Raw genomic sequence first — 23,505 nt, 5'->3', positions numbered from 1 at the left:
CGAAACATACATCCACATAATTTTTTTCATGGATTGCGAATGTTGGCTTAATATCATAATTGTAATGGTAATTTCTTCTTAAGGTGAGAAATTGATATGATTAAAAAGCCCATCTTGACGTGGGTACAAATTACCTTCCAAAGTTATTAGAAACGCTTTCTCACCCCGAAAACTATGAATTCGACAAATATTTAAGTAATTTTTGAGATTTTATTTTTAGCTCTCCCAGGCCATCATCCTGTGAAGATGGGGATGAATTTGGATGTAACCTCCATTGGGAGCATCACTATCCATCTCAACGACCGAGAAAATTATGGATAAAATACTAAGATCAGTCGTTTTACATTATTTTTACATGTCACACCTCCCAACTTCCATAACTTCATACTACTACAATATTTTCTTCTTAGATTGAAAGTAATATGTCCCGCAAGTTTGGTAAAGGTTGTCCCAGACATTCCAGAACTACGCTCTCCTTATTAGATGTGCTGGGGTATCTTACTCTTACTGGAAGTTGAACTTAAACTTAAAGGTCATGAGAACTGCTCCCAATGAACTTAGCGACCACGAAAGATATGGGTTGTATACTAACATTGGTTATTTTCAATTATTTCTACATGTCACAAATTTCACAAACTCCTTCATTGTGTTAATGGGGGCTCAACTTACATGGCATCTGAAGTTCCAATCTTTACCTAAGAGACCCCCAAAATTATAGATTCGACACTAATGTAGGTCTTTTTTTTTATAATTTTGATGTCATTCCCTTTCATTCCTCCTAGGACAGCAAACGGATACTGCCACTGCTAGGACTAAATTTGGTCTTAAATGGCATTAAAATTTCTACCAATTAATTTAGCGAACAGTGCTGCATTTAGAAGCTCGGCGTCCCTACGCACTTTTGCTCTCGGCGCCCCCAATAACTACACATTTCTCCGATCCCTAACTTACAAATAAAACTTAATTCGAATATGCTTAATTAGTGAATTTATTGCAGTTAAATACCACTCACTAGATGCTACAGCTACAATTACATAACAAAAAATAAATGGGAAACATGTTCTGAATTATTTTCAGATTTCTTACGCTATCATTAAATATATTAGAATAGTAAAAGAGGACTGCTCATGAAATAGTATATTTGCTCTCGATTTTTTTAACTTTTTCATACGAAAAAAAATAAAATTTTAAACTTTGCGCTCTTCAAATATGTTGCCCTCTAGGCACGGGCCTAGTTGGACTAATGGGAAATGCGGCACTGAAAACTTACGCTTCGAATCTAATATTGGTTGATTTCGATATTTTTTTGTCGCTACGTAACCACCCTGAGTGCTAATGGGAGCTTAATTGGACTTGAATTGAAAGTAGAACTGTTTACATAAGCGATCACGAAACTATGGATTCGATACTAATATCGATCCTTTTCTAGCATTTTTATATACAGTGACTAGCAGAATTATTCGGACACTATAGTGTTTGAACAAAAGATGGGATTTATTTCAAAGAAAAAGCAAATGCAAACAATATGCTATCATTTTCTCTGACATCCAACATACATAAACAATTTTACACTTCGAAAATAAGATAACTTAACAAACAATGTAAAGTAGCGAGATCAAAACAAACACAATATGAATTTGGGTGTTGCAAAATTATTCGGACACCTGACCAGATATGACACTTATCGAGTAAAAAATATAAATCTCAATATCTAGTAGGCAGTCCTTTCTGCTTAAGAACTGCATGTAGTCTATTTGGCATACAATTCACAAGTTTGCGAGTGTATGCAACAATAATCTTGGCCCATTCCTGACGAAGCACGTCCTTCAGATGAGCCTTCAAGGTTATGCATATTTTTCGAACTTGTTTCTCTAGTTTATCACACATTTCGAATTTGATTGTCTAGTTTATAACACATTTCTAACTTGTTTCTCTAGTTTATAACACATTTCGAACTTGCTTCTCTAGTTTATCCCACAAATGTTCAATGGGGTTCATATCTGGAGACTGGAGAGGGAGATGGAATGTCTTTGGGCAATTGTATAGTAACCACAGATTTACAATATGAGCTGTGTTTCGGGTAGATCTGCCTTCTTCTTTAAATTATCTTTGAGAATTTGCAGGTAGAAGTGTTTGTTCATTGACTGTTCAATGAACACCAACTCATCTACTCCAGACGCTGACATGCAGCCCTATATTATTACGCTCCCTCCTTTGTATTTTACTGACGGCTGCAAATTTTGTTCCTCCAGCTCGGTATTATTTCTTCTCCACACCATTACCTTCCCATCAGAACAGAAGATATTGAACTTACTTTCATCAGAAAAAATCACGTAGTTCCACCAGTTGGCACCCATATACTGGTATTATATCGCAAAACTAGTCTTTTCTTCCTCTTTGTTTTGTTGATATGAGGCTTTCTGCATGCTACGCGGCCATGAAAACTAGTTCTTCTCAGGACTCTTCTAATTGTATCGGGACTCACGTCGATCCCCATTTATTCTCCAACCTCGCCAGCAATTTTTGAAGCTGATTGATTCTTTTTTACTGATCCTTTCGTTGATCCTTGATTCGTTGATCCTTTTTTTTCGAACTATTGCGGATTCCCGTCTCTTCGAAAATGTCTTTGGACGTCCCGTGTTGGAGAGGAAATCAACTCTATCCTCAACCTTCTATCGATTGATAATATAACATACTGTACTTTTTTCATTTGCGACATCTCTGCAATTTTTCTGCAGCTTTTATCTTTTTCATAATGAAAAATTGCTAATTGCCGCTTTTCAAATGTCGTGTCCTTTCCTCTTTGACCCATTCTTCGTGTTGACAAGGAATTGTTGTATCTAACGGCCACGATAACGACTACAGTACTTAACACAACCCTCAGCACTAGCGCCACGTCTCATAGTGCTCACATTATTTCACAAATGTCGTACTGTCCGAATAATTTTGCTGGGGAAACTTTGGGTATGATTATTATTGCTATTAATTATATCCGTTCTGTTGACAGCAACTACACGCTTCATTGTGTTTTTCAGGTATGCGTATATAGCTCCTTATTCTTATATATTGTTGTGTACAAAATATGTTTTCATTTCGGAGCCATAGCCCGTTATATGTATTTCATTGGATCTGTCCGAATAATTCTGCTAGTCACTGTATATCCCGACAGTACTCTTTTCCAGATTGTAAGAAATATGGTTAAAATTGCTCTAGACATATCAGAATTATGTCGAAACACTCACATACATCCACTTTCATATATATAAATACAGAGTGAGCGAGCGAGAAAGTGAGAGAGAGTGACCAAAGGCATCACCACTTCCACATTGCAAAAGCATATCTCAGGTATTGAATTGAAAATCTATGTAAAGACCTTCTGCTGTGGCATGCTTCATAAGGACAATTCCAGTCTGCTCACGTGACCTTTGGGGTTCATGAATTTCTTGCGAGCGTTCCGACTTTGGATTCTCTGTTTATACCCTCTTTTTATGCCTCGGATAATTTTTCAAGAATATCAATGACATGCTGTAATACGAATGTTCAGAAGTAACCCCTATATGACAAATAGCTGCAAATAAATACACTACATAATTTATTTATTGTGATGATATTATTTTCTTAATTTGTATTTAATATTCACATATATCATAGAATACCAACGTACTGTGAACACCTGTTATATTTTAAACATAATAATCACTATGTTCTGCAATGATTATATGTTATATATATATACAACTGACGTATTTTAATGTAATTATTTTATATAATTTTTCATGCATTGAGGAAAAAATAATTTCATGAAAAACCATTGACTTAGATGGGAATCAAACCCTCGACCTTACGATTTGAAATCCAACGGCGTACCACTGAGCTAACACAAGCGCTCCTCGGATAGTACTTCTAGCGATATATAGCGGTATTTAAGATAATAATTACATTCATATCCACTGCAAACGCTGTTTTTGTTCTACTTTGACTTTATTTTAGTACTCAGGAGAGAATAATGTTCTATGTCTTAAGTTTCACCATTCTTTTACATATGGAAAGATTCGTTTACGTATCTAAATATTCCATTAAGTATGGAGAGCAAAATGACAAACAAGCATGTGCTGGTATTAATACAGTTTCGAAATATTGTATCATTAAGTATTTCAATCAATGTTGCTTTTTTATATATAATTGGTAACAAGTCTTATTATATTTAAAAGAAGAAAAACACATCTACAAGATTTTTCCCGATTGCAAAGGTTGGCTTCGAGGTTCGAACCTGGTTTACTTTTTCCCGAAGATACCCGAAGTTGGACTTAGAAAATTTTTGCCTCGAAACAGCAATAAAGAATGCGCTCAACCTTTTTGAGATAAGGTGTACTGTACATCTGTATGTTTTGAGGTTCATCTCGTTTCTTTCATTCGTAAAATATTGCCGAAAGTTCAAAGTTCAGAGGTTTTTTGTCCTATTTTATCCTCTTTGATGAGGCTTTAGTAATTAATATGGTTAAATGGGTGAACACAGTGTCCTTTTTCTTTCATAAAACATGGATACATTAATGTACACCTCTTAAATTTAGGAGTGGTACTTAGAACCACTCTTAAATTTGAAAATTATTTAAAAATGATCTTAAGAACTTAAATATATTCTACTGTAAATTTGGGTGGTTAATTTCGTTCCCTTTCATGGGTATAAACTTCTCAAAACCTTTAAGTTTCAGAAGTTTTTAACCTATTTATCCTTCGATAAGAATTTATCATGCTATATGATTATATGGGTGATTATATGTGTTTATTTTCTTTTATAAGACATGGGTACTTTAACGCACTCGTCTAAAATTTCGGGAGGGGTACCAATGATCACCACCCTTAAATTTCCGAATTGATAAAAAGAAAATTGATAAATGTTCTGTATGACTTCGTTCCACTGTTATCTTGGTTGATGAATCTCATTTCCTTTCATAGGTGTAAAATTGGAAAAATTCCAAATTTTCTGTTTTCGACCTATTTTATTCTCTTTGATAACGCTTTATCATCTTATGCGGTTATATGTTAGTATAGGAGTTCATACTGTTTTCTAAGACATGGATACATTGATCTACTTCTCTAATTTTTGAGAGCACCGCCCTTTAAATTTGGAAATTTGTCAAAATAATTTTAGACAGTGAGTTGTGACTGTTGGCTGTAGGTCGTAAGGCACTATTGAAGGTTAGATCAAGTTCCCTAGAGTACATCTTTTACCTGTTCTCGAAGTTTCTGTTTGGGTTTCTGTCGGATTCGATTAAAATTCAGACCAAGAAAGGTATACATTTAAAAAACATAAGTAGCATTTGTTTTCGTTTAACTTATTTATTAACTACGCCGGAAATTTTGAGATAAAGATAAGACTATAATTTTATTATTATTATTATTATTATTATTATTATTATTATTATTATTATTATTATTATTATTATTATTATTATTTGTTAAGCTATGAGGTTCAAAACGAACCGATTCATCGATTATTAAACTAAATGATAATTTATTTGCGAATATGCATTAATCCAATATACATTTGTGAGATTTTGATTTTGGAAATGAAGTATATATAACATTGAATAGTAAAAATATTACAATAAAATATACCAGTAAAAACATGATTAATTAATTAGAGTTAAACATGCCTTTTCAGTCAAGATTGTATAGAGAGGACTTACTTTAACATGCAATCTGAAAAATAAATTCCAGTTTTAATCCGAACAGAAATCGGTAACTTACACGATAATATTTACTTAATTAGTATTATAATTCTTTACGCTTTTAGTAGCTCTATAGTTCTCTATAAGCTATGATTTTGTCATTTCAAAATGTAGAACGAGCAACAAATGTAATATTCTATGTGTTAAGACATCCTTTTAAACAGCGATGATTTCAAGGAGTGAACTGGAAGATAATTTGAGACTATCTCGAGTTTAAAAATTTCTCCCTTCGAAGCCATATATTCTCAATGCTCAATGTGGACTACCAGTTTTTTTGTAGTATTCCCTCCCCCTTATATTGACAACCCCCGGGAAAATCTTCCGAAATCGACATTGCTTATAAATAGTTTTTCGTTACAAATCAGAGGATAATAATGAAATAGTGAATATACTTAATATTTTTGTTGCCAGCTATGGATTTTACATTTTCAATACGTATAATGTCCCTTTCTCATCGAATTTGAACGAAAATGAGTTTTCAAAGAATTATTCAAAGAAATGTTCTGTCTTCGGATGAAAATAAGAACACACCTAAAACAAGACTTGGGTTTAAACATACAAACATCTGATTGCTAGACTATTGACCCAAACCGCTCGACCATTTCATATGCGATCAGAAGTTTGCTTTTAACTTTTGTGGAAAATAGTTTTCTGCTCCACACTCGCTTTTGATTAGTCCGATACGACTATGAGTTTGCGGTGAATATTTAGAAGTTACAGCTCTTGCATTGTATAAAAATATGTTTCGAATAAATAATATTCGTCTTTTTGTCCTAATAACTTATATAAAACAGGTTGAATCCGTAAAATGAATGAGGTTGGAATAATCGTAAATGTTTTCATAAGTAGTAGTTTGCATATGGAAACCCGCGTAACATGGGAATTTGTTTATTGAAATATGGTACATAAAGAAACATATGCTATTTTGTTATTAATTATTTTATCCAATCATTTTCACATTTTTTCTTTGTCACTCTTCAACTATAGTTTAAATTCATTTTTGTGGTGTGCTAGATAATTTGGGGTAAAGAATTGTAGTCACCTTCAGCATATCCTTCATTATGAGATATCAGAAGCTATATGCGATTAGATAAAATATTGTATATGAATTAATCTTAAATCTAAAAAGTCTGTGTTTGTGTTATTAATGTGCTTAAATTGAATAAAATTACTTTTATGTTTTAGAGTATAAAATAACCAAATTGTTAATAGTTACAATATTTCTTGCCTAGATTTTAAATCAATTGTCAAGTGAGCAGAAAATTTGTATTAATTGCCTATCTGCAGTATCGCCGTGAGACGTAGGTTAGTATTGAGTTAGTATTTGCTTGAGGCTGCAAATGGAACACTGACAATAAATGTTTAGAATTTACACTCTGCAATTATCTATTCGCACTTTTTGAAGGTTTCATCACTTGGAAAGTTCGTTGGTCTTTTCGTCTCTTCCACTTTTGTTCGCAGATTGAAAGTTTAGAACTGTCCTGTAGTCACGACTTCAGATGAGGCATATTACGATGCGATGTACGGCAGCATTGGTGAATTGTTCAAACTGTTAGAAGTTGGCTATTTTTCATATGCAGTTCGCGAGGATGAAACCCGATAACTTAAAGGTCCGATTTCTATGCTTCGAGCGAATAAAAGCGACTGAATCGCTTTCGTTTATCAAGGTCTTCTTAGGTTTCGAAATCCAAGTAGTTCATGTCAGAGAACTAGTCATGTAACTTAGTCATTTTGATGTTGATGATATTTACAAATACATGAAAAAATAAGTTTGTTCTGTTACTTGTAATATGGGAAGCAAACAACTGTTCGATCCACAGAAACATTCCAAGCCATTGCCTTCTAGTATTGTAGAATCAATTGCAATATTGAGCTGTCTGAGCCTTCAGCGCTTTTCATTGTTTTATTTTATTTGTTTATTAGTAATGTTCATTATCTTTTACTTTGTTAACATTAGTTTTTGTAGCACTTCGGCCAGTCCGTGTTTAGTCCGTAGTCTATCATGTCGGGGGCAAATGGCGAAGTTGCTGACGTCCCATTATCTGCTTCTAATTGATCCATTAATAAATTGTCCTATTTCTGTCCTAGATTTTTAAGGTTGAGAAAGATATGGATGGCACCCCTTTTGAGAATTCTTCAAGATTGAAAATCTAGATGAATTCTGGGTTCCATTGGTCGATTCACACCCTGATCACTTATGCATCTAGATAACCAAAACCTATATTTTAACTCCAGACATTAGCTAGCAGAATAATCAAATTCCTGTTACAATGGTGGATTACTGTGTGAAATTCGTTTTTTAATTCAGTGTGGATCATTGCATGTTGTTTTTTATTGAAAGGAAGGATTCGACAAAAATAGTACAGAAATGAAAGCAATTTATTTGCTTGTTAAGCTTACTGTATGTCATCAAAGTTCATTTCCATGTCTATCTGCTTATCTTGTTCCTTAAAATTGTTAAAATTGTTTGAGACTTAAAAAAATATCGTCTCATGGTCAGAAGTAAGCTATGCAGTATATGCATAAAATTAAACATTTTTTATTATTAAAAAAATCTCAATTATCACTCTTTGTTTTCAGAGACCTTGTCCACAGGAAGTACTTCTCCAAACCATACCCAATGGTAGTTATGTACGTGAAGAGTCATAAAGGAACAAACTGGAGGGAATATCATAGAACTGAAGCCTTAAAAAACGACCAGAATCCTAATTTTGTAGATAAGATTATGTTGCAGTATTGGTTTCTGGAAGAGCAGCCATTACGATTCGACGTGTACGACACCTACTCTAAGAATAGTGAATTGAAACCAAACGATTGCCTTGGTTCTGCTGAGTGCACTCTTGCCCAAATTGTACGCTCAAAGAAACTTGAGCTACAACTGGAAAATTCAGACGCATCTAAAACAGGCACCGTGGTCATTTCAGCAGAAGAGTTGAATCCTATACGTGATAGTGTAAAATTGAAATTTAAAGGAACGAATTTGGACAAAAAGGATTTGTTTTCTAAATCCGATCCATTTCTTGTGTTTTCTAAAGAAAGGGAACCCGGGGGTGGCTTTGTTGTAGTTCACAGAACAAACTATATTCTTGATACTTTGGATCCTGATTGGCCTCCATTCAAAATCTCTCTTCGGAAGCTCTGTAATGGTGATTATAGTAGGAAGATAAAAGTTGAATGCTACGACTGGAACAGAAATGGAAGACATAACTTAATTGGAGAATTTTATACAACGTTGAAAGAATTAAAAGAAAGTGAAGGCAAGTCATTCAAATGCATTCATCCCAAGAAGGTAAGACCCTATTAATAAATTTTTTATATGAAATTTACAATTGATTTTGTGTAAAAGCAGTGAGATACAGAAACAACATGTCATGGGCGCCTATGATATGCATAAATTAAAGGGGCAACTAGAACAGAATACGTTTAAAACCGAAGTAAGTCTGCTTCAAAATCGTGAGTGAGTTGAGAGACAACTTGAATTTGTGCTATCGGCTCCGGTTTCTGCATCCATTAACATAATTCGTCATAATTTTCATTCTTCAGTGGTAGATCACTTGTTACAAATTTAGAACTTTCCACACACTGCGATTCTTAGTCATCTTCGTCTTAACAAAGGAATTATACCTTTAATACTATCCATTAATTTAATCTTTCTCTACCTTCCTAATTTTCCTTCCATAATATCTTCTACCATGTTACTAAATGGTTTTGTTTCCCATGAGTGTTCTAACATCTTAGTAATTATTTCAAATTACATTCTTACTCCTATTATTGCAAATTTCTCTTATTGATTTATTGCTTCAATCAGCTGTTTCTCCATCCATGCCAATATACAAATTTCTGAGAACTTGAAGAAGTACAATATTTTTTGTCATATTTTTGTAGTTAAAGTTTCTACTCCATCTCTACGTCTGAGTCATGTTTGTGCCAGCAGCTCGTATAGTGTGCTTATCATTATTATCACAATCATCTAAATGATATTTTCCATTTCCGACACTGCTTTGTATTTATTGTTTATATTTCGTTAGTAATACTACTTTCTATTATTAAAAACTCGTCAACTATTCTACTAATTTTGTTCAAACTTGTGTGTCACAGCCTCAATTATTCCAGCCACCATCAATTTAATCTTTTTCGTATTTATTTTCTTCTTTTTCGCAACTTTTCATTATGGTTTCTGACATCATGGGAAGCAATTGGGATAACCGTCCTGTCACTTAGGGAACGCCCGAATGACTTCTTTTTAGGAACTCTGCAGTACAACGTGGAGGTATTGAAGCACGTCAACTGTGGGAGACTGCTTTCTGTCGTATATCATGTAAATTTCCAATTCAGATTCCTCAACAGCAGCCATGTTAATCTCAAAACCTAATAGACTATATCTAGTTCTTACCAAGTCAATCTGTTTTCTAATCAACTGTTCGAAATAGTAAATAGTGTTACTGGAAGGCTTTTTCTGAGAAACACCTCTAATATTTCTTGTATCCAAACTAACCTGTATCATTTCTTGTATTTAAACTTCTAATCTTTGGTTAACACAGCATATTCAGTGCACAAATGAATTAAGTTCACTTTTTAAAGTCATTTTGGGCATATTTCATGTTTAAGAATCTATCTTAAGCTCCTTTCAGAGGTTAAAAGATTCATGTCCAGATATTGTAAAGAACTCTTACAATGTCTTATATATAACAGCGTTAACTTCTAGATGTATTTAAACGTACCGTACAAACTATGTGTCTCTTTTCTCCCAACATCGGTAATTGAACGTAATCCGCCCTATATATGTTCCATCTTTCACCCCAAGTGTGTTTAGATTATTCAGCTTAAGCAGTTAAAGCATTCTTTAAAACAGTGAATACTACTACCCTTCCTTCAATTTGTCTGAAAAGTTGTCACCTTAATTCAATTGAAAATAACTCCATTTATGTGTTATGTCTCGTTCTAAATCAAAACTGTTCAGCTCCTTTACTTTTTCGTCAATAAATTCTCTTTCAAATTCAGCTGTTTAAGTTATATTTAAGTTATATCACTTAGTATACAGTTTTCTCGATTCGAACAAAATTCATACCACAGAATGTATGTCTATAGATGGCATGTTAATTTTAGTTTGATAGTCCCAGCACAATGGCCATCCTAAGTGGCAAGCTGAACGTACTGTCTGCAGAGAGCACGTGCTGGTAGTAATGCGAATGTTGTCAGACAACAAAATTAGTGTAGTTATGTGTGGATTTGTCTATAATCCCAGGATCACCTATTATACAATTAAGTTTATTCGAGCGTTGCCGTATACTGAGGCAGTGTGAAACCGGATGGTCGTTTTTTTGAATCACCACTTGTATGTGTGTCATGTCGTGTCAGTGGTCCATCGGTTATATAATGTGGAAAGCAGAATGTTTCCACAGGTGCTTCCTTCAGTACCTACGCGACGTAGAGCTCCTGAAAAGAAAAAGCATTCGGGCCACCCTAAGTGACAGGTCGGCTACGGGCCTCCATGAATCCCGGAACACTAAGTTCAGTAAGGGCAAAAATATAAAAGAATCGGTTGTTGATTGCACAAGTCACCCGCTCATCTCCAAAAACCTTTTCGGTGGCGTCGAGAGAGACTGCAGTGACAAGGCGAATAAAGGATTATGATATTCAGAGATGAAAGTATTTTCCATCTTAGACATAATGATGGAACTATGTTTGATATAAACTTGCAGTTGATTGGAAAGATTTAGTGTGTTCTCATTCGTCATATAGGACCAACACTTAACTTTCTGATATAAGAGAAGAGGCAGAAAGCTACATATCCTGCTTGTCTCTTTTTTCATTCAAGATAGTATGACAAGTGCATTCGTGATGTGGTCATTCCTGTTCTCCAATCTTTTATGGACAATTTCTGGGACCCTATATTCCAGAAAATAGCGTGCGTCCCTACACTACTAGTGAATGCAGTGTACTCTGCAGTGTACTCTACTGTAGTTTGGTAGGACGAGCTCCTTCATGGCTAAGCGGTTAGCGTACGCGCCTTTGAGGTGGGAGACCTGGGTTCAGATTCCACATTAATCAGTAGGTCCACGTCTCATACAGCCTCGCTGCTGAAAGGGACGTTAAACTCAACATCAACTCAACTCAACTCAACTCAACTCTAGTTTGTTAGGTCTATTAAGACTTATCGAGCACGTGTGGTGCATGGCGCAATGGTGCTTAACCCTCAATCGGCTCCACCAATGACCAAATCCGATGCAGACACATGTACGCGCCCATACGAATCCGGGTACGCGTTCAAATAGTTGCCTTATGGCGGCTCAGGGTAGTTGCACGCTTTATTAAGTCAAATACTGTGCTTTTTGTAACTTGGTCAGGATCAGGGGTGGACTGGCCATTATGAAGTACCGGCCCGATGGCTGCTGCGCTCTCCTCACATCAGTGTCTTTGCGCCCTCCGCGGGAGGGGCTAAGACCCGTCTTAGCCTCGGGAAGGCGCACAGTTTCCTCTCTGAACACAATTTAAAAAAACAAAGCTACATAATTATTTTATAAATTTGCTAGCCTTTGGCCAGCCAGGGCTCCACCCCAGAACCCGGTATTTGCTCGGCCTGCGGCCTCGCTCTTTCTCTTTCTGGGAATGCTATTAATGATATTAGATTTACCCCTAAATATATAGATTTGACTCTAATAAATTCAGATATTTTTGGAAGAATCCCAGAAACGACTTGAGGTGTACTTGGAACAAAACCCAAGCGTCCTTCTTGAAGCTATTAGGATAACTCGATGGAGAAGTAAAAGCAACGCTGCTGTAAAAATATTTGGACACTTTCATTACTGGGCACCCGACCAAGGATGCCAGACCAAGAAAATCAAAACCAGTATATGTGGAACTCGTAGCAGCTTTAAGTGTGATTGACAACTCGCAAGAATTCAATTTCAAAGTCAGACATGATGCAACTCAAAAGTTGTGCTCCTCTGAGACTATCATTGTGGCTATGATTTTCTAAATTGATTTTTCAGCATACCACACCTTTATCAGACTACTTGCAAACAAAAAACTTAGACTATGTCCAAGCATGGCGCCTGATATCCTCAACTCAAAATAGGTTGAAAGAAGCTAGAGATCAGTTTGACAAAGTCTACGAAGCAGCAGAACACTTTGCAACAGAAATGTCAAATAGTATTGAAGGACTCATTACTGATGTTCCTAGTCTAGAACAAGTTATTATAGAAACAGAATTGCCTGAGGTAAGATGTAGAAAAAGAAAGTAAATGGCAGGAGAATCAGCTTCTGATGAAGTAATTGAAGACAGTAGATACGGATTTGAAGTAACAGTTTTCAACTGTGTTCTAGACCAAATTTTTAACAGCACGCAGGAACGATTTGCTGAAAATCAAAGCTTATACTTAGATTTAGAGTGTTTTGATCCTAAGAAGTACAATAGTTTAAGTCTGGCTTCGTTGTCACTGAAAAGAATCACAGAATTAATTCCTGATTGTAAAGAGGGAAAACTTAAAGAAGAGCTTCTTTCGTTTTCATCAATGTGGGAAGAGTTTTCAAAATCCCCTTATGAGAACCAAGAAAAGAATCAAGAAGCTGTTGAGGTTCGTACGATTGAAGATTTGATTGAAGAGGACAAGTTTTCTGAAGATTTCATGGAGGATGAGGAGGAATATTTGAGGCCGACTGACGATATTGTGGATTTAAGGTCTATAAAATGTGATGGAGTGTAGTACAATTCTTGCTTTAAGTGCGCCTTCGATGTGATTCTGCAGTACAATATGTACTCAAGACTCTACACAGAATTATTCAAAGTTTATAAGTATCTCCTTACATTACCGACTACATAAGTGTCCTGTGAGCGAGCATTTTCAAAGCTCAGATACATAAAAACAAGACTCCGTTCAAGGCTTACATATGAACATCTGGAATCATTGTTCTTGATGAACTCACAATCAGAAAGAAACATTCTGACCAAAATAGACAACAATCTTATTATTGACAAAATGTGTGAGAAAAGCAAGGAGATGCGAAGGCTGCTTCAAGCATAAAGCAATGACTTTACTTCCATTTTCCAGTTTTGTTTTTGAATTTCTTTTTTCGCTAGGTAGGTATATAATTCTAAATTTACTTTTGTTAATTTGTAGTAAATGTTTCATGTATACGTTTTATCAACGATTTTTATAATAAATGTAAAATAAGTTAATGTTATGATGAACATAGTTTTAAAAGGACAGAAGTATGAAAAATAGCATAAGCCCCAAACTTAACTCAAATCTTCAGTTATAATTAGGCTGTTAACAAATGTAGCCGAAGAATTTAAACAACTGGTGTGATTTTTGTAGTCTCAGTTAAATTGTGCAGATTTATATAGACCTAATATATTTAATACTCAAAGTCTCTGTATTTGTTTATGAAAATATTGAATTTGTATAATTCTATCGTGATTAACTGCAATAGCTACTTAATCTTTTGTTGTTTTTTGTGTACTAATTTTCCGGGGAAAGCCCCCCGGCACTTCCTTTTATTAGGAGGGGGTATTCCATATAAGCGAAAGCCTCGGATGGACGGCGCCCTCCCAGAGTATATGACCGCGCCCTTTTTACATAGCCAGTCCACCCTTGGTCAGGATAACCACTGGTGTCATGTTTGAAATAGTGTCATTGCCTTCTTCTTGTTCGGGCTAGATCCATGAATTTCTAGTGGGAATTCTTGACGCGTTTACGCCATTTTATTTCTATAGTCCTCATATATTTCATTTGATATGTTAGTTAATTATCTTAACTTAGTGTAAGAAGTCTTATGATGACTTTCGTGTCATTTGAATAAAAGTTTCGAAAATTTATTTTTTTTCGTTTTCCCCTATATTCTGAATAAACGCACTAGGTTTATTTTGTACCTTTTCATTGTTCATTTCCCTATGTGTTCTTGAACTTGTCTTTCAGTATCGTAACTTTTTTGCCATTTTCGTTTACTTTGTTTTCGTATTTAATGCCCAAAATACACAGTTTATTCTTGCCGTCACATAATTCAGTGCACCCTTTCCATCTGTCTCAAGATGCATTTTGCTCATTAATGGGTCATTTCCAACCTTGGTTGCTATGTCATCGAAGTAGTTCCCCATTTCTACGTTTCCATTTAAACTGAATTTTTACCTTCACATACATTTCAAGTTGTCTATTCTCTTAAATTTATTTTTTTCTCATTTACGTCTATTGTACACTTCACTGCGTTTATCACTTACAATTCTTAATTAACAGTTCAACCTTCTATACATTATCTTACATTTTTTAGTACAACTTTGTTTCCATAGTTTTCTTTCTCTAATTAAAAGTTTCTTACACATGTAATCTAATTCTTAACTGTACTACTTTCAAAGTACAGTATTCATACTTGCAAAGTTCAAAAAATCCTCAATTAGTTATAAACAATTTCGTATTCCTCCATCTGTAAACTTCTTAATATTTAGTTTTTGTCTCCTACATTTCTCCCTTGCTATGCTTTGCAATGGGATTTCACTTCAGTCAGCACTGGATTGTGCTCTAACGTTTACTTTTCTTTCTTTTCTTTTTTTAACCATCGGCTTTCATCAAAATTTTCTAACTAAACACAACAAAATATTGAGTAAGGCTATGTGATAATATATGAAAAAAAAACACGATCACGTAACAGTTTCAACAGTGGAAGCATAGAAGGAATGAAAGTCTGATGGAGACAAGTCGAAACTGTTACGTGATTATGTTCTTTTTTCATATATTATCACATAGTCTTGCTCAGTGATTTTATTGTGTTTAGTTTGATAATACGGAAACATGGCCTAATAGAATAGTTATAATTCTCTACCATCACTGGTATATATATAAAAAAAAACTTACTAGTCACTTACTAAAAATTTTGAAGTTTTCACACACAACATTAGGCAGTCTCTTTGCCTTGATTTAGGAATTATAATGTTTTAATATTATCATTAATTGTAGTCTTTCTATACCTCTCCTCTTTTAATTCCATCATACCCTGGACTTAGAGGACAATTACTTCTCAAAGACAAGTTTAATATAAATAGCTATATAATGTAATATTCTACCTAATAACAAACATAATGTTCATTTGTTCTTCCTTTCTCTTTAATTCTTTCATTTAAGAACTTGAGCCTTGATTTTTTTCCTTTCACACACAAAATATTTGGAGGGTTCCCCAGAGACGACCATGTCGAATGTTAGAGTTAAATACTTAGCATAAATTTTTAACTAATTCAAGTTATTAAATGTCTACTTGTTTTAATCAAAATATATTTATTAGATTATTTAAGAGGCAAAAATGATAATCAATCATGAGAAACAAATAATGAATGTGGTTTTATCTCCTATATGGCCTCTTGAATGCTTGAGGGTAGACTGTTTTCTTCGTTTAGTTTTTAAAACTAAATCCCATTCCTTTTATCTGAAGCTTATTAATTAATGTTCAGTGAAAACATCATTCATATCTGTAATAGTTTAATAATAGTAATAATAATAATAAAACACAATTAGTTTTATCTCAATACAGTATCTTTTTTTTTATAATTTAAATTGCAATATTTCATATAAGACTTATTTATAAAATTTTAGATTATTTATAAATTGTGCGTTATACATTCTGAGAAAATAAATTTTACATTCTGAGAAAATAAATTATGCATTATAGTGTGTATAACTATGTATTGGGCTACAAAGATAATCCATTGCTACTTTCTAGTTTTATAATCAAAATAGAAAATAGATTTATAGTCAAAATAGATAATTTATTGCAACTTCATATTCATACACCATTTTGCATCAAAGGTATAAAATAGTTTTAGAAAAATAATTTTCTTTAGACGTTTCTATTGAAAGGCTTCTTTTGTAGGTAATATTAATATTGTCTTTAAATTTCATCGAATGATTAATTTATTCTCCTTTAGTTTTTTCTATTTTCTCTTTCTGCATATAGATTGGAAAGAAGTCTTACTTTGGTTCTGGCAGTGTTACTCTCGAAAAGTATCAAGAGATTCAAGGATTCACTTTTTTGGATTACCTTAAAAGTGGTATAGAATTGAAATGTTACATTGGAATAGATTTTGCAGGTAAACTATTACGACATGAATAATTGTAAATCATTTTTCATAATATTGTAACCATCTTCGTACATGTGTCCCACATGCTTATATTGTTACAAACACTTGGAATAGCATATGAAAGTGTTCCGAAACTTTGCAGTACATAACCTATGATGTTATGCAACCATAGCACACCAAAGAATGTATAGTTGCCTATAAGCATGTTACTTTGCTGTAATTAATTCAGTGTTCCTTGAGGTGTTTCATAGGCTAGCCCAAAAGATTACCATCAAATATTAAGTAAGTTTGTATGGAACACTGGAAAGGAACAAACAAAACGAGTCATCAAACAAAAAGGAATCATCAAAATCGACGCCCTTATCTAGAATTTATGCATGAACATACCCTGAACATTCCTAGGTATATACGAACAGGTTGAATTGAGAACTTTCCCCTTCTTTTGAAGTCGGTTAAAAATTACTTTTTGGCTCTAGTCCGGTGTACATCCTTAGTAAATTCATGTATTGCCCCTCCTCCTCCTTTTAAAAAATATAAGGTTTTTAATTTTGACACAGACTTAAGTTCATGTCACATATACTCTTATTGTGATTTCACTTTTTTTATATATAGTTATATACATCGTTCCCTTTATGTCTTTTTGAAAACAACTGAAAAACAATTGGTCACATGTGCAATTTAAGTCACAATTTATAGATTTTGTATATTTTTATTTCTTTGTTTCTTATTCTTGTTATTATTGTTTTATTATCGCATATTATCTTCTTCTTAGGGTTGCCTGAATTTCAAATAATCTATTGGTTTACGAACTAGCGAACTTTACCTATTGTTTCCATTATGCGCCTTTTGCGTGGTACCTACATTTAATGATTTGACAGATGCTGCAATAAATTTTAGAATTAATCTCTACGGAAATGAACTGTACAATGAGTTTCTGTTTTGAAACCAAACTTAGTAGGAAAGATAATAATAATAATTATCGTAGATTACAAAAGTCCGTTTTTAGAGAAAGCAGATGCTCCAAATTCGATCAAAATGATGCAGTATATTCTCGCTCTACCAGTTAATAATGCATATATCGAACGAGTGTTTAGTGTAATCAAATCAGAGAAGTCAACTGTACTTGTGATGGCCAAAATTTGTGTTCAGATGAATTTGAGAATGGTCTGTCAACTTTTCCACAAAACAGTTCTGGATAATAGGACTTGTTTTTAACAGCGAAGAGTTCCAAAAATGTGAATAATAAAGAAGGCGCTTTAGCCATTAATGTTTTGGTTATATTCATTCCGTTTGCTATGTTTGATTAGCAGTAATAGTGCTAGTAAGTGGTAATAACATGCGCACACCACACACACACACACACACACACACTCATATATATATATATATATATAGTGAGAGAGAGAGAGGGGGGGGGGAGAGAGAGACTTAAATTATACAGTCTTAAATTTTTAAGTGAATAAATCTCATGATTGGGGGCAAATAGTCTTCACTACAATTCTACTGTAGATAATTGACGAAGTTACTCGAAGCTACTTACTTACTTTCTATAGGAGTATTCAATCATTGAAAATTAGAACAGGAGAAAAGACGAATTATTCCAGTAACAGTGAAGAATATAAAGTTATGTGAATGATAAACTCCAATGTGATAATCAGGGTGACCTTCACATATGAAATCATAATTTGTGTTAAGGTGTTACAAGGAATTATGATGGCACAAAGGAGTTCTTTAAATTACGCCATCAATACCCATTGTAGATAATACAGTAGGATGTTCGTTTGATTTTTTAGTGTCAGCATACCGAGCTCATAATGTTTAGAGACATTATGTAATAGACGGAAAATCAATGTGGTCATAAAGTAAACAAGTAAGGGTAGGGAGTATACTAAACGGCAAGGGATATAGTTCCGAAATTTGAAACCTGGCATGAAAATCACTGTCAGTACTCACGTAAACTGTATGACTACGTAACAGACGTGGCCAAAGAAAGGCCATATAAGTTCTAATGAAAGTACCAAATTGTAAACTTCAAGTAGTTCCACTTAAATCTAGTATTTCCATTTAATTTATTGGTTACCTTATCCTTAATCCGCTAACGGTGCAGTTTCCCGTTAAACTTTGAATCAAATTGATTGTACATACTTTAGATTTGAATTTGGATGTATCTGAACTCATAGGAACTTATATGAAATAGTAATGGATTATATTATAGTGATTTCAGGTCTTCGGTGGTTGATGATTAAGGTTTGTATTTTAGTGCTATTAATCTTCAGCTTCCGTCCATCACTCCAACTAAAGAAAAAATCTGTTGCATGTTGTACATAAGAGTTGATTGCTTATACCTTTATTGATATGACGCATGTAAATAGAGCTGTTTTATAAGAAAAAAATCGATATTTTGGTGGGTATCATGGGTATGTCATTTACATGTATATTAACCATAAGTAGAAGTTTTGTTTTGTATATAATTAAATACACATAGTTATTTGCTGAGCAAAACTATATATTTTTTCATTAAAGACAATTTTGATGAGGTAATTTTGAAACCATTTTCATCTTTGAAGTCTGTCTAAAATATTTCTAATAATGTTTAGTTGGGTTCGAGATATATGTGACAAATATGAGTAGATTTATGTTAAAGTGTTCTAATATGATCGACAAGTTTCCTGAGTTTAATGATATAAGGGTCCAGTTTCTTCTAATAACCAAATGTATATATTCTTCTCATATACCAAGTTCTTCACAGTAGAATAACATATTTCCATAATGACAACTTACCCTACCCGATTTTTAAATTCCAAGGATTTAGAAAAGTTTTGCATTATCTCCACTATTGTATTTAATATGCATGTAAATGACATACACATAATGCCCACCGAAATATCGATTTTTCTTATATCGAAATCGAAATATCGACTTTTTCCTTATTTTTTCTTTTTCGAGCTCTATTAACATGTGTCATATCAATAAAGGTATAAGCAATCAACTCTATTGTACAACGTGCAACAGGCTTTTTCTTTAGTTGGGTGATGGACGGAAGCTGAAGATTAATAGCACTAAAATACAAACCTTAATCATCAACCACCGAAGACCTGAAATCACTTAATATAACCCATTACTATTTCATATAAGTTCCTGTGAGTTCAGATACATCCAAATTCAAATCTAAAGTATGTAGAAGTAATTTGATTCAAAGTTTAACGGGAAACTACATCGTTAGCGGATTAAGAATAAAGTAACCAATAAATTGAATGGAACTACTAGATTTAGATGGAACTACTTGGAGTTTACATTGGTACTTTGATATTTGGTAGCATTGATATATGGCCTTTTTTGGTCCACGTCTGATACTTAGTCATACAGTTTACGTGAGTGCTGACAGTGATTTTTATGTCAGGTTTCAAATTCCGGAACTATACCCCTTGCCGTTTAGTATACTCCCTACCCTTACTTGTTTACTTTATGACCACATTGATTTTCCGTCTATTACATAATGTCTCTAAACATTATGAGCTCGGTATGTTGACATAAATAATCGAACGAACATCCCACTGTATTATCTATAATGGGTATTGACGTCGAAATTTAAAGAACTCCTTCGTGCCATCATAATTCCTTGTAACATCCTATCACAAATTATGATTTCATACATGAAGGTCACCCTGATTATCACATTGAAGTTTATCATTCACATAACTTTATATTCTTCACTGTTACTGGAATAATTCGTCTTTTCTCCTGTTCTAATTTTCAATGATTGAATACCCCTATAGAAAGTAGGTAAGTAGCTTTGAGTAACTTCGTCAATTATCTACAGTAGAATTGTAGTGAAGACTAATATTTGCCCCCTATCATGAGATTTATTCATTTAAAAATTTAAGACTATAAAAATATATAAAATTTGTATGTATACTGTTAAACATCATGCTCAAATTTCTTACTTTTCTATAATTTTACATATAGGTTTCTGTAATTCTATCTTCTTACGTATTATGTTATTATTCTGCTAGTTTTCTTCTTTTATTATATCCTACTTTTCCTGCCAAATAAATAGAAATGAGAAATCATACTGACTATCAAACGTAAAGTAAAATACACAATATTGCAAATTTTGTAGCAATATTAAAACTGAAGGACGAGCAACATAACTGTCCGAGGAAAACTTAAGAGAGATCGCGAAGAAATTATAACTAGCCACCACGAGAAATCAGAACAACTTGGGAATAATAGAAAAACAACCTTGACAAAGAAACACTTATTTTGTGAGAGCTTTCCTCGTGGCTATTTGATTTGCTATAATTGACGGTATAAAATAAAGGCAGAATGAAATGTAAATTTAAATGTATTGAGTACAGAAAGAATATGAAGAATAAATATTCTAGCTATCCTTTCAATTTGTTTTATGTGTGTTACTTTTTTGGAAGACAGTACGTGTTATATACCCTCAGTTACATTATTACTATCAAGATATTATCTTATTATGTCAATTAGCAAGGCTTAGCTTTAAAGTAGACTGTCAGACTGAGCTAGCAATTATACATATTATGTAGCATACATCAATTCTACTCAAATCTTTTTATTCTGCATCCAATCACAATTGCAACTCATCTCATATATACTTATTTCTCAGTAACTCATTTCCACTATTATATACATCAAAATATCAATTACTAAACATTAAACATTTTTCACTACTAGGGTTGCCAGATTGAACTAAACACAAGCATGGAGTCCAGCGGCATTCTTGTAATTGGAGTTGCATGTTATTACCGTCGTTAATTCTAATTCATAATTACAATTACTAATTACCAACACTACCATTATAACCAACCAAACATATTTTCGGTACCAAACTAATGTAAATAGTATAAAACATTAGTTATTATTATTAAGTCTTATTTTCCAGAATCGTTTTGTGGAAATCTTGACAGGTCATTCTAAAGTTAGTTTGATCACAAATTTCAAACCCATAAAAAATTATGATAATATTCCGTTTCTATCATCTGACTGTACGGCTTTCTTTGCTAAACACTTATTAGACATGTGCATTAGTGATTAGTGTAGCAAGAATACACTTACTGCAGTCATTTGAATAGTTTTGGTGCAGCTGCTTTCTCGTAAAACGGACTCCATAATTTACTACAATTAATATTATTATTCTTATCAGATGTTATTATAGAATTCAAAACAGAAAAATCATTGTGTAGTTCATTTCCATCGAAACAAATTTAAATGTTTTAAATCATTATAAAAAAATAATGTGGAATCACGCAACAATACAGGTGAAACAATGAGAAGAATTTAAACCTAATGTTTGGTTACAATAAAATACCTATCAACAGTTAATTACAACATATATTACAAAGTTTAAATGTCATAGATAATTAATTATGGATAATTTAATATTTAAGTCCATAGATTTAGTTTGTTGGGCTGTAGACCCGAGGAACGTATTTCGAATCCTTTTGCCCTGAGATTTGACAATCCTAATACCTACATTCCACTAACAATGTGTGAAATTTAACATATAAGTAAAGTTATTTTCTACTTGTAAATTTTGTAAGGCAATTGATTGATATATACAACTTCCTATCAATTACATTGATGTGTGTATAGAAAATGTGTACAATTTCCTAATATACGTATTTGTAGGAGTGGACGTTTTTGGCATGTAGAGATTGAGGAGAACGACTAGAACCGAAAATTTTTGTAGAACCCAACTGTTTTTACGTTAAAATTGTGAGGTAAATGGAAAGTTTCTCGAGCTAGTGGAATCGGATTTCGATCTCCATATAGTTAACCACAATGATTTCTCCCATCATTGGCATGTCTCTTACTACACATTTAGAAGTCTCTATATACCGGCACTATGATCTTTAGGGACCTTCGTCTTGATTTAGGTTCTCACCATTAACACCCCAAATTATCTTAAAGATCTGTCAGCAATTATTACGTTCCTTTTTATTTATTGATTACATTTCATACCTTTGTTAATAGTACTTCCTAAACAATGGAAACTAGCATCCGTTCTACTTATTCAGATTTCTACATTTATCACAACCTCAATCATTCTGGCTCCCGTTTCTTTAATCTTTTTCATATTTATTTTAATCTCAAACTATTTTCACACTTTTTCTGGAATCAAGTTAATTTCATTGCGCAATCAATTGAGATTTCGCAATGGCAGCCACATCATCTGGAAAGCAAATACACTAGTTCTTCTCGTTCAAATCAATAAAGCTGTTCCCTAATGAAACTCTTTTACGCTATTCTTCTAAATGTTTAGCCACTAAAATCAAACTTTTTGTCATACACTATCCAATAGTTCCAAATTCACTATTATATGTAAAATTTTGTATTCCAACGTTTAATGGTTGATTCATACATAACTTCTTTCTGAGTCAGATCTTCCAATTGAAAACTAGAGGAGAAAAAGGAGAAAAGTCATTTTTTATATAACTTTACACAATTGCTCTGTTTTCCACTGACTTACCTCCTTCTTCCCTTGTAAGCGAAATCTATAGCATTAAATTTCTTAATTACTAACCTTCTTCTTACTGTGGGATTTACTCCATGCAAGCTACACCTTTCAGGCTACATAATTCTGCTGTTAACACATTTTCGACCATTTCTTGACTTACCTCCTTTTTCCCCTGTGGTCCTCAATTCATTCGAAGCATATTTCAGATTACCCGTTCAAGCCTT

The 23,505-nt window shown here is 33.4% G+C and overlaps 1 protein-coding gene across 1 annotated transcript in view; it reads left to right on the top strand.

Annotated features, from left to right (window-relative positions):
• Nucleotides 1-23,505, top strand: part of LOC145666856 (copine-8-like) — an 80,620-nt gene that overhangs the window by 43,555 nt on the left and 13,560 nt on the right. The window contains exons 2-3 of the mRNA XM_081734439.1: nt 8,313-9,021; nt 16,674-16,806. Of these exons, the coding sequence (XP_081590565.1) occupies nt 8,313-9,021; nt 16,674-16,806 (842 nt within the window). The remainder of the gene's footprint in view (nt 1-8,312; nt 9,022-16,673; nt 16,807-23,505) is intronic.

This window comes from Thermobia domestica, chromosome 1 (assembly GCF_964235325.1).
Source record: "Thermobia domestica chromosome 1, izTheDome1.hap1.1, whole genome shotgun sequence".
Taxonomy (NCBI): Eukaryota; Metazoa; Arthropoda; class Insecta; order Zygentoma; family Lepismatidae; genus Thermobia; species Thermobia domestica.
The sequence above is the reverse complement of the archived record's forward strand: the minus strand, read 5'-3'. Positions and strand labels throughout refer to the sequence as shown.